General features: G+C 38.7%; 1 protein-coding gene across 1 annotated transcript; it reads right to left on the reverse strand.

Annotated features, from left to right (window-relative positions):
* Window positions 1-71: 71 nt before the first annotated feature.
* On the reverse strand, window positions 72-9,094 carry LOC111319128 (transmembrane protein 26). Its single transcript, XM_022921960.2, has 5 exons — window positions 8,764-9,094; window positions 4,126-4,273; window positions 3,271-3,436; window positions 2,962-3,116; window positions 72-1,503 (listed from the first exon to the last, which is right to left on the reverse strand). The coding sequence occupies exons 1-5, from the start codon at window positions 8,955-8,957 to the stop codon at window positions 958-960; spliced, it is 1,209 nt and encodes a 402-aa protein (XP_022777695.2). The 5' UTR covers window positions 8,958-9,094; the 3' UTR covers window positions 72-957.
* Between the last annotated feature and the right edge of the window lie 2,950 nt (window positions 9,095-12,044).

Raw genomic sequence — 12,044 nt, forward strand, 5'->3', positions numbered from 1 at the left:
ACTTAACTTAGCTGTGTTCCTTTTTTTTTTTTTATCATATTTTTCTGATTAAAAAGAAATCTGAGGCTTAATAATGAAAACAAGTTTTATTTACAACTCTAAAAATTTTTCAATATTCGAATCTCTTGGGGAAAGTGTTTTTTTTTTTTTTTAATATTTCTAAAGCTCTAAAATCTACTGATAAGTTAGGTGATTAATAAATACTTTTAAGTGTACAAAGTTACAATAAGTGTTTTAAAAACTGGCCCAGATTATGAGCCCTTGGCCCACTTACTTTCCTTTCTTCTTCCAGGAATTAAGTTTATTTGAAAGAACTCGGTGAAAACAAGAACCATCACATATTATTAACCATGCACTGCAGTGTAATAAACTGTTTGTTATGGCAATTGAGAGTAACTTATCTAATTTTTGAGAACACTATTAGTTTGTCTGATCATGATACTGAAAGGGAAAGTTTGAGAAATGTAATGAAGTAAATAAACAGAGGTAAACAGATGGTAAACAGATGATAAACAGATGATAAACAGAGGTAAACAGAGGTAAACAGATGGTAAACAGAGGTAAACAAATGGTAAACAAACTTATGATCCTACTGACTGCCTGTCACACGGACTTATGAATGGCGTGTAGTCAGCCACAGAGGAAGTTCTCATTTTGGTCGGCCGTTCCTCAGTGTAATATAAAACAATAGTGCGTTCGATTGCAAGAGGCGAACACGCCCAAAGAACAAACGTTTCCCAACTTTTGTTCTGTTCTGAAATTCCTCGGCATTGAACGAAGTGCTAAATCCTCTGCTGCTTCGAAACCGTCTTGTTCAAATCCTTTATGGTCGGTGTAAAGTCATCGTCGAGTGACGGATGAAAAAAATTGCTGTCAATGAACCCATCGTATCAGTTTCGACATGATTTTGCATTCCTTGGAAGTTATGCACAAGACTTGGTAGTTGGAACTTTACATTTATGCCTCTAACGCCATATAAAACTCACTATCTCTATCAGTTTCTTCCTCGTCTTCACTCGATTCCATTACCAAAATCACTAGCCTGTAAATAAGTAAAGCTAATGCCATTGCATTCTTTCCCGTGAAAAATATATGTAATAGAGCTTGCACGTCATAAGCAATTATCAAGACAAGGCGCACGATAAGAAATGGTCCATCCTGCATCAACATTAAAGTCAAAATTGAATACAAGTCACCGTGCAGTTTAAGTTTTTGTCTTTGTTTGATCTGCTTCTCGAGGATTTCTTCCTCACGTCGAACTTCTCGTTGTACTTGCACAACCTCTAATGCTGTGTCGTGTATAGAGAACCTTGCTTGTCTGCCGCGATCTTTGTAAGCTTTGAGTTGTTTCATTTGGTCGACAGCTGCACGTAAATCCGTGTACTTTTCAATCTTGGTCAGTTCATTTTTTTGCTTCTGTTTTATTAGTTTCTTGATATACTTTGGTAACTTCGTTTGACCGTCGCGCGATCGATCAGTGTTATTTTCCTCTAGGGTTGGCGTCTAATAACGAAAATAAAAGAACAGATCGTTGAGTGTTAAAAGGAGTGTAATTAAGAGGAGGCGGCGTGACCGAGTGGTTAGGGTGGTGGACTTGTAATCCGGTGTCCTGGGTTCAAGTCCTCCACCCTGCCACTCACTGGATTTGTTCTCGGTTGCCCCTGGTTCAACTCCTCGGCTGCGCTCTGTAAATAGCCCACTGGTCTGCCTCCTGCCAGTGGGAATTTTTAAGCTCTTAGGGCCTGATTACATGAGCCGGGCTGGCCCGGTTAGCCGGGCTGATTTCTTTTGTTTTGGTGTTCGCCAAAGCGTGAAAACAAAAGAAATCAGCCCGGCTCATGTAATCAGGCCCTTAGTTAGTTTACATTGTGGCTGAAAAGCCTCTAAAGGGGAGTCTCAATTAACTTCTATTATAATTATTATTAGTATAATTTCAGAGCTGAACAAAGAGTTTCCGGCAATCTGATTGGTCGAGCGGTTCCTTATATGACGCTATATAAACCGCTCCGCGCGGTTTATATAAAATGTTAAACTAAAGCGTTAATAAATGTTACTAAAATGTTATGATTTTAGAATTTTCTCTGTTGTTCAGCTCTGAAATTATACTAAAACAATTATTCGCCTCAGCTTCGGTGAATATTGTCGAATAATCCCCTCGACTTCGTCTCGGGGATTATTCGACGATATTCACCGAAGCTGAGGCGAATAATTGTTAATTATAACTAAGTACCTGAAGACTGACAGTGGAAATCTTGTGAAATAATTAGAAAGGAGGTGGGGACTGGAGGGGGTAAACTGCAAAAGGCCAATATCCCACCCTATAGTGTCACACGGGATAGTGTCAGGTCTCATTCAATGTACATGGTCTTACACATGCATGGAGATACCTTTGCGCTTGGTTTCTCATTGAAATTAAACTTGTTGAGTCATTGCACTGGAATCTTCAGTTTTCGACTCCCTGAAACCCGACTACATCCTAAAGGGCAAGATATGTTACAGAAACTGAGGTACTCTCTGACAGAAATGAGCAATAATAGGGCTCGTAAGGCTTAAGCAAACATAATACATTGAGCTTGACTTTTCTTCCTTTTTGCTCTACACAAAGGTTCACACCCATAAGTTACCTGATCTGATTGGCGCTTGATTTCGAATTTCGCGCAGACAATAATACCAGGCAGAGGTACCCCACGAATCAACGCATTAACCGTCTATACCCTAACATCAGTATGCATTTTCTCTATACATTTTCTAAGGTGCTGACAAAGAGGACATGTTTCAAATTCAAGAGCTTCTTTTGGTTGTGCGAGGAAATTGGATGCAAGTCACTTTAAGGGATCAAACGGTTAATACGTCATCGCAAGGAAACTTTATGATCTAGTCTCGCCCTTGGCAATCAGTGATGAAGAAGCAAGTGCGCTGATTGGCTGAAAAAGAATCCAATACAGAGCGGAAGTGATGTACCTTCGGTATTTCCTTTGTGTCGGGAACAGTTTCTGCTGTGGCAGTAAACACGAGGGAAAACTGCAGAAAGGACCAAGTATATGTGGCCAGGACAGCTAGGGCCACGCCCTCTATACACCACAGTTTTGGTTCTTGATCAAAAACTTCAAACAACTCTGTAGTAAAATTGAAAAAAACCCTTTTCAGACAATACTAAACATATCCACTTTACCTTACAACGCATCTCAGAGGACAGATCTTCACGCAGAAGATCTTAACCCCATAATCATAAAAAACTGTAACCCCATAATCATAAAAACTGTAACTTACCCATGATATCCGCAGCATTTGCCACGTAAACTAATAAAAGTGAAGAAAGCTGGTCACGTGTTAGTTCTCCTCTGGGAAGTAACCAGCGGCCTACAATAATCAACAGGATCAGACCGAGTTTGGAAAACTTCTGTGCCAGCTGGCTAGAGTCTGTCCTCACTGTTATCTGGTGAACAAACACAATTCAGTCATATCAGGAGAGCCCGCGCAATAGGATGCATGTTTCTTTTGCGCTTTGAAGTCAGTGCAATCCCGGGAGTTGCTAAGCTACTTTATGTTGAATTTTGCATCTGAACCTGGGAAGCTATACAGTTAGGCATAAACGAACTCGCAGTACCCGATTTGAGATGACCTCAAATACCCATCATCCTTTTCTAACTTTATAAAACTATGTTACGGGTAACTTTAAGATCACAGGACAATGGGTTAGTACGCCTTGTCACTTCATGCCATAAAAACTAAGGATGAGCACCGGAAGTAAAAGGTCAGTAGAATTTTTAAGACTTTTCACTTCCGCTCAGGATGCCGAAACGTCAGTCACCATTACCGACAATAGTCCTTCTCAGGGACTACGCTTACCCGGACGATCCGACTACACGATCGTAAGATGACATTTAGTTTCGAACTTCACAACGTTCGTGATATTTCTAAGTGATTCTCTTTCAAAGTGTATTCAGAAACAATGACGACCTTAAAGTCAGCTGCCCTTAAGAAATTAGGTTTATAACTAGTATAAACAACGGGGAAGAAACCAGAGGGTTAAAAAAGATTAAAAAACAAGCATAGTTTCAACATCTAAAAATTGGAAGGTGATTTTCAATTGAAAGGTTTACAAGGAAACAAAAGGGTACATACCAGTCCGCCTATTTTATCATAATTCTGTTCGGTATCTAACGTGCAGTTTTCTGGACCTGATTGGAGCTTCTCATTCAAAATAGCCAACTCAGCCACCCAGATGGTAGGTATCAAAGTCGACATGTATAAAAAGCTGCTTGGCCAAAAACTAGAAAAAGAACAAAAAATGCATTCACAAGTTTTGGTGCATAGGCGGGAATGACCATTTTAACGAGGTTCTACCTACAACTGGCCTTTTACTGGCAAACTACTAGGGGATGGGACAGTTAAGGTTGGTTCTGCTGAGGTGTACCTCAGAGGCATTTAAGGACTGACCCTGCTTTCGAAAAAATTTCCATTCATTTCACTGCCCTGTGCCAATATATACGCCAATATATAAAAGTGACGACGAGACCGACCCTTCAAACTATCGACCAATATCTCTTTTGTCTAATTTTAATAGGATTTTTGAAAAACTTTTGTACTTCCGGATGAAGGAATTTATTGACAAAAACAACCTATTGTACTCCTCACAGTATGGCTTTCGCAAGTCACATTCCACAGAGCATGCAGTACTTGATATTGTCGAAGATATACTACGTAATATGGATAAACGGTACTTCTCATGCGGTGTCTTTATTGACCTGAAAAAGGCATTTGATACGGTCAATCATGAAATATTACTCGATAAATTGAACTTTTACGGTTTCCGTGGATTGATAAATGACTGGTTTCAATCATATTTAAAAAATAGAACACAAACAATTCAGATTGGAGAGCATTTATCAACAAAACTTATCTCCCCCTGTGGTGTCCCCCAGGGATCAGTCCTTGGACCTCTTCTATTTTTACTTTACATAAATGACATTCACCTTTGTTCTGATAAACTAAAATTTTATCTCTTTGCGGATGATACTAATATACTTTATGCTGATAAGAATCTTAAGGCGATCGAGCAAACGGTTAATGTAGAGTTGAATAACGTACATGACTGGTTAACTACAAATAGGTTGACATTGAATACAAAAAAATCAAATTTCTTAATTTTTCGTCCTCATCAGAAAAAAATGCATTTTTCTCCACAAATAGGTATTTTAGATTGTGAGACAAACCGAAGAGTTAGTTTAGAGCAAAAAAGTTATATCAAATATCTAGGCGTTTTAATTGATCAAAATTTGTCATGGAAAAACCATGTTGACTCTGTTATCGTAAAAATAAGTAAAACAATAGGGATGATTGCAAAGCTGAGGTACTTCGTTCCCTCTACTATCCTTGTAAATATTTATAATTCATTAATTCTACCTTATATAACTTATGGACTCCTTGCCTGGGGCAATGCGTCAAATGCTTATTTAAACAAGATTTTAGTTCTTCAAAAGCGAGTTTTGCGCTTAATCTATTTCACCGATCGAAGAGAGCATGCCATCCCTTTATTTGCCAAAGCAAAAATTCTGCCTGTTACGTTCCTATATTATGAAGCCGTAAGTAAACTTATGTTTGACGTGCACAACCAGAGGGCTCCCATTAATATTTTGAAACTTTTTACTAAAACATCTCATATTCATACCTACAATACTCGATCATCCAAATCGCAGCTCTTTAGTACAAAGTACTCTAGACTTAACCTACAAAAAAAGGCTTTCTCGCGTGTTGGTGTCAAAATTTGGAATAAGATACCGAAAGAATTCAAAACGTTATCAAAACATTCCTTTAATAAACAAATTAAAACGTCTTTATTTCAGATACTAGATAATGAAGATTCTTATCTTGATGTTGAAAAGATCTCCTCTAAACTTAAGGACTGCATAATTAAAACAAATTTATCCGATTGCTTTCAGTACTAATGTATTTGCTTCTATACTTTATTGAACAACTATTGATGTATTTGCCAGCTATGCTTCTTTTTATAATTTAACAATATCTAATTATTTAGTTTTTAATTTTCTTTATATATTGTAAATAATGTTTGTTGATGATTGACCCGCCTCGAATAGCAAATTTGCTATCTGCGGGTCAACATAATCTAAATTATTTTGTAAGAAAAAGAAAATAAAGTGTGTAAAGTGTGTAAAAGTGTGTAAAGACAATAGATGTGAAGAAATGTGGTATATCGACGTCAAACAGTAATAGTAATAGTAATCAAAGTTTAATGTCTTTACGTGGGGCATGGTTACCCATATTGCCCGAGCCAGAGGCTCATGTATGAAACGCAAGACAACAACCTACCCATCCCACCCCAGGGGAGGACATCCATCACACAGTAATCTCGTGCGTGAGAAATTAACTTCTCCTACCCCTAACCCTGCAGGAGACGGGACCTCCATTTATTCGTCCCTATCCGAGAAGACTAGAGTATCTAACCATTTCTTGATGTTATGGAAAGGCAGCATATTCTTCTCAATTATTTTAAGACCTTGAGTGTTGGTCCGGCCGGGGCTCGAACCCTCGACCTCCCGGGGCTCGAACCTTCGACCTCCCGGGGCTCGAACCCCCGACCTCCCGCACATCAGTCCAGCGGTCTATCCATTGAGCTAACCAGGAGGCGCTTAGTTCAATGGAAACGTCGAACGTTTCCAGACAAAATGTATGAATTAAATTTTAAACAATTTTGACCACACACTCATAACGACAATAATAATAATAGTAATAGTGAAATAACACCCTGCCTAACACCTTAGTTACACTATGCATGTCTTGTTATGCAACGACAATCACCTTGATGTAAACAGAGGTGAAGAATTCATCTGGCTTTAGCGTAAAGACTGAGGGGGGAAATAATGTGTTCTGTTGCTTGTATAGTAGTACAGTTTGGGAGGGGATACAAGACAAGAATCGACACAAATGTCGCTATATCTGAATGTCAATGACCGTAGTGATCATGACCGTATTTAGACGTCTTCACAAGTAGTAGTTTCAAATGCATAACTCTATCGGTTATATGCCAGCAGTAACCTCAGCGATCTTTCATTAAGTGCATGAAATTTAAGGTAATTTAATTTTGAAGCAACCAACAATTTGCATGAACAATTTGCGTGCTAAGCGTATATCTCAAAATGATCTCAAAACGCTAGAAAGCTGGCGACCTGATCTGACAATTTGGACAAGATTGCGAAACGCGACAGACAGAGTTTAATGATATATTATTATTATTATTATTACAATGATATATTACAATATTACGAAAAATTTGCACTGCCCGCAGTTAGCAAAGGCTAGTCGAGGCGGGCAGTGTTTAATACGTATATTATACGTATATCCTTCGCTTTACTGCGAAGGATCGTGCACATATACGTTTCATAACCGCAGTTCATATATATGTATTTCATATGTTTGTTGTTTGATTTATCATCTTACGGGTTTATGTCGAATTAATTTGATGGCCTGCTCCCAGTTGGCTTGTTAGCTCAATTGGCAGAGCGCTGCACTAGTATCGCAGAGGTCAGTGGTTCGAATCCCGTACAAGCCTGAATTTTTTTTTTTTTTTTTTTCAGGTCTGATTTTCACTATTGCTTAAATAGTGCTTTACTGCGAAGGATCGTACACATATACGTTTCATAACCGCAGTTCATATATACGTATTTCATATGTTTGTTGTTAGTGACTCATTGCTATCCAATTACCAGATCGGCAGATTTCCGACTAAGGAAACCTGTTTGAACAACCATCAGTTAATTACAACCAGTATAAATTTTCCGGCTAACTCGTCCAAGAGTTATTGTCTCAATATTGCGACCTAAACTTATGATCAACGAGCCTCGAATGACAACATTTTTTATTAGGTTCACCTGGAAATCGCGATATTGAATAAAGTACTTCACGCAAAGATATCGGACTGCAATATGTTTATCTTCTGTTATAACTCAGTCAGTATCATTTCAATGATTTTTCATTTATACTTCGGCTAACTGACTTAGTACTTAAAAATGCTAAACAAATCGCGGCTATCTATCACCAACAGGAGGATATTGCTTGTGTATTTTTCTGATCAAAACCTGATCGTATGCAAGCACACATTTGACTTTTCTAACCCCGATGACGTATTCAAAGCGGATTATTTATCGAAGCGGTGCCACAGGTCTTAATTTGTTGTACGATCGTCTATATTATACCAAGTAAAAATCTCATACAGCTGTTCAACAAAGCACTTATTTTCTATTGCAATAAAGAACGACTGAATCAGAGAACAGAAGCCCGATGTTTTGATTGAGTGGTAATTAACAACCAGCTCTTCGCTTTCCCAAGGACAGTGTAATAATGCGTTATGGATAATGACCTTAAAATCCACAGGATGTCTCAAAGCTAATAATATATTCTCTCACAACTGATTGCTCTGAAATAGGTTTCAGTATGCGAGAGACGCTATTTACTGATCAGATCTCGATCAAGGTTTCCAGAAATAGGAGTGCCACTTGAAAACGGGTTCATCCACAACCAAGTCAAATTATTAAGTATAAAGCGAGTTAATCTAAGTTAAGATTCGTATGCAGTATTGAGTAAATGCAAACATTAGTATGTCTGTCCAAGCGTACTGGGGTTTTTGGCGTGTTTTCGTTTAAGAACAAGCATACTTCATTGCTATCACTCATTCGCAGAGAATCGGGAAAACAAATGAGAGAAAAACCACGTTATGAAAAAACATCCTACTCATATTCTACTTACTATTTATACTCTTGGCCTTTCCGGATGACGATAGTGTAAAACGATTCAATCAAAAGTAAAAACAGTCCAGTACATAGCCACCAGTAGATTGTGTCATTCTTCTTATAAAGAAACACAAGATACACACTTACTACTCCGTGCACAAGAAAGATAACACGAGTGAAGATCCCGCTAAAGAAGGTAAAGAAAACCATAGCAGATTAAGAGCGAGATGACTTCCTTAGAAACACGATCCTTCGGTATGTGGTACTGCGTGAGTGATCTCGCGTGATTAACATGTTGATGTTTGACCGCGATGATTCCATGGTTTCGCCACTTGAGAGGTGTTTGATAGTTTGTCAAACCCGCGCTTGATTGACAGACTTGACGGTATTCAAATGACTTTGATTGTAATTTCTCAGGACAAAAGAGCGCTAGACATTCCTTTGAAGACAAGATCTTTTGTGCCCATTGTTTTTCTGAGCCTCTTTTGTTAGATGGATTTCATCACTATAGTTACGCACGGTGAGTGCACACGTAACGTCCTGTCATGACAACGCCATCGTACCTTATTAAGAGCTCTTTACCACGAAAACACCCGTGGCTTTTACCATTTCATCATTTTCCGTGAATCCTTGGGTCTATCTAAACCTTTTTAGTGCTTCTTCGGTGTTTATTTGCATGTTCTGACAACTAAAACCACAACATTGCGCATTACGCAAAAATTCAGTCTCTTGGCCAGCTTCCCAAATACAGACTTTGGACTTTGAACTTTGAACTTTATTTATTTCACACGGTGCACGGTGTCCAAAGTAGCAAAGGCTTTCTAGTTATCCGAGTGTCGACGTAAACGACAAGGTAGAGTATCAAACAACAACAAACATATGAAACATATGTGTGAACTGCGGTTATGAGACGTATATGAGAACGATCCTTCGCAGTAAAGCACTATTTGAGCAATAGTGAAAATCAGACCTGAAAAAAATTTCAGGCCTGTACGGGATTCGAACCACTGACCTCTGCGATACTAGTGCAGCGCTCTACGGGTTTATATCGAATTAATTTGATGGCCTGCTCCCAGTTGGCTTGTTAGCTCAATTGGTAGAGCGCTGCACTAGTATCGCAGAGGTCAGTGGTTCGAATCCCGTACAGGCCTGAAATTTTTTTTTAGGTCTGATTTTCACTATTGCTTAAATAGTGCTTTACTGCGAAGGATCGTTCTCATATACGTCTCATAACCGCAGTTCACACATATGTTTCATATGTTTGTTGTTGTTTGATTTATCATCTACGGGTTTATATCGAATTAATTTGATGGCCTGCTCCCAGTTGGCTTGTTAGCTCAATTGGTAGAGCGCTGCACTAGTATCGCAGAGGTCAGTGGTTCGAATCCCGTACAGGCCTGAATTTTTTTTTTTTTTTTTTTCAGGTCTGATTTTCACTATTGCTCAAATAGTGCTTTACTGCGAAGGATCGTTCTCATATACATAAGGTAGAGTATGACGTCATGCCGAAAACTTCATCCGACGCTGGCCCGATTAACGGGTCATCCTCGGTGTAAAAACCTGACGAGATTTTCTTTGTTTCATGAGGTATTGTTTTGCTGTACGCTATTGTTTATAATGTTTTGTTGTCTTTGTTTTACGTCACTCGTGAGCTTCACAGGTTTTTACACCGGGTGTAGCGTTTACGGCGACCAAAATCTAAGTTCAAGGGCGTGTCGCTCCAAAACGCGGTTAACGAGGTGTTTGGGACTATTTCACTGATCGAAATGACAACCCAAAGTTGACTGTTTGCACGAATCTTTATTCTTGAAAAGCAATCGACCACGAACCACAATCAATGACGAAAATAACGATTATTCTGACAGTCAATCAATCTATCGAACGATCGATCGTAAACTGAAACAACAATACAACGAAGTTCTATCAATCTAACGAAAAGCCGCGGAATACATGATCAAAGAATCGCATGTTAAATACTGGGCTCTAAAGTCTATAACGAGATTAACAATACAAGTGAAACAGAACAAAAGTTTGGAAACAAATTAAAAGAGTGTGATGACTGATAAACAGCCCATTGTTCTATCTAAATGATGGGCGTTCACTGACTCGCAAATTGGCACGAATTTGGCCTTTGAATCTTAAATCTATACAGATCATTGCAATATTTGTTTGTATATTGTCGCCCAACACTGAAAAGACTGGAGAGGGAAAAACAAAGTTACAAAGGTACTCACATATCGGTCCCGCTTGTGCCAGAGGTTGAGAAAAACGAAAGAGCGAAAGTTTACCAAGGCTATTCAAAACTTACGAAGAACTGATTAAAGGGACGCTAAAATTGCCTTTTATATGCGCGTGGTGACGCTGAAAGGTCCAATTACAAAACCAATAGAAATACAGAAAAACAGATAAGCATTGTAACTATGTGGCTATCTTAGATCATTCTGAAATTAGTGAACTAATCGATAATCAATCAAAAAATGAGCCTTCTGGCTAATGTCCTTAACACCGGGGATGAGCCCGATTAACCCTCGTTGTTCATAGTGTGCGTTACTACTTTCTGTTCGGTATCTCAGTTCCTGAGGTCCATTGAGATGCTCATGGTTTTACTTGAGGCATAATGGAATAGTAGCTGAAGAAATTCTACTTTACCACATGAGAAAACCCTTGTGCGACGATTTGAAGTGTCAACTTTAGCTCGCTCATGAAAAGATCATGATAAAGCAAATTTTTAGCTCTGGGTCAATGACAGTTTATATCTTTCCAGGTTTTTGCATTGCTAGACTATATACGGAGGCGTATTTGGCAAGACGAGCTCGCTAAGAATAACATCGCTCGGAAAGATGTAAGGAGAATTGTCAAAAATAGAGTCCAGTGGAGTTCCTTATCCAATCAGTCTAATTTAGGCGGCCGATGCACATAACGGTCAACGGCATCGAAGGTGCCCGTCAAGGAATTCCTCGGCTCTTTTTGCTCAACGTCTATAGTGACTTTTGGCATAATGTGGGCAAAAGAAGAGAGTAATAGAAAAACAACAACAACAACAACAAACAAACAAAAAATCAACAACAATAACAGCAACAGCAACAACAACAACAAACAAAAAACAACAACAACAAACAAAAACAGAAAATCTTAACCTGATACAGTCCAGTCAAGCTGGGAATTTTACTCGTACCGGCAGTTTTGGTGAACTCTAACTTCGGCTGATGGCAAAACCTTTTGGTCCTCTCACAAGCTGGCCGTTTATCGCGAGATTAAAAACTTTTCACACCTTTTGACCATCCTTTGCAGAACAAT

The sequence above is a fragment of the Stylophora pistillata genome, chromosome 6, assembly GCF_964205215.1.
Source record: "Stylophora pistillata chromosome 6, jaStyPist1.2, whole genome shotgun sequence".
Lineage (NCBI taxonomy): Eukaryota > Metazoa > Cnidaria > Anthozoa > Scleractinia > Pocilloporidae > Stylophora > Stylophora pistillata.

What these genes read in the sequence shown, in the direction of transcription:
- LOC111319128 (XM_022921960.2), bottom strand. Translation starts at nt 8,957, where the DNA reads ATGGTTTTCTTTACCTTCTTTAGCGGGATCTTCACTCGTGTTATCTTT. An exon ending in AAATGCTGCGGATATCATGG is followed by an intron (nt 3,117 to 3,270) that starts GTAAGTTACAGT and finishes ATTTTACTACAG; the next exon opens with AGTTGTTTGAAGTTTTTGAT. An exon ending in ACACAAAGGAAATACCGAAG is followed by an intron (nt 1,504 to 2,961) that starts GTACATCACTTC and finishes TTTCGTTATTAG; the next exon opens with ACGCCAACCCTAGAGGAAAA.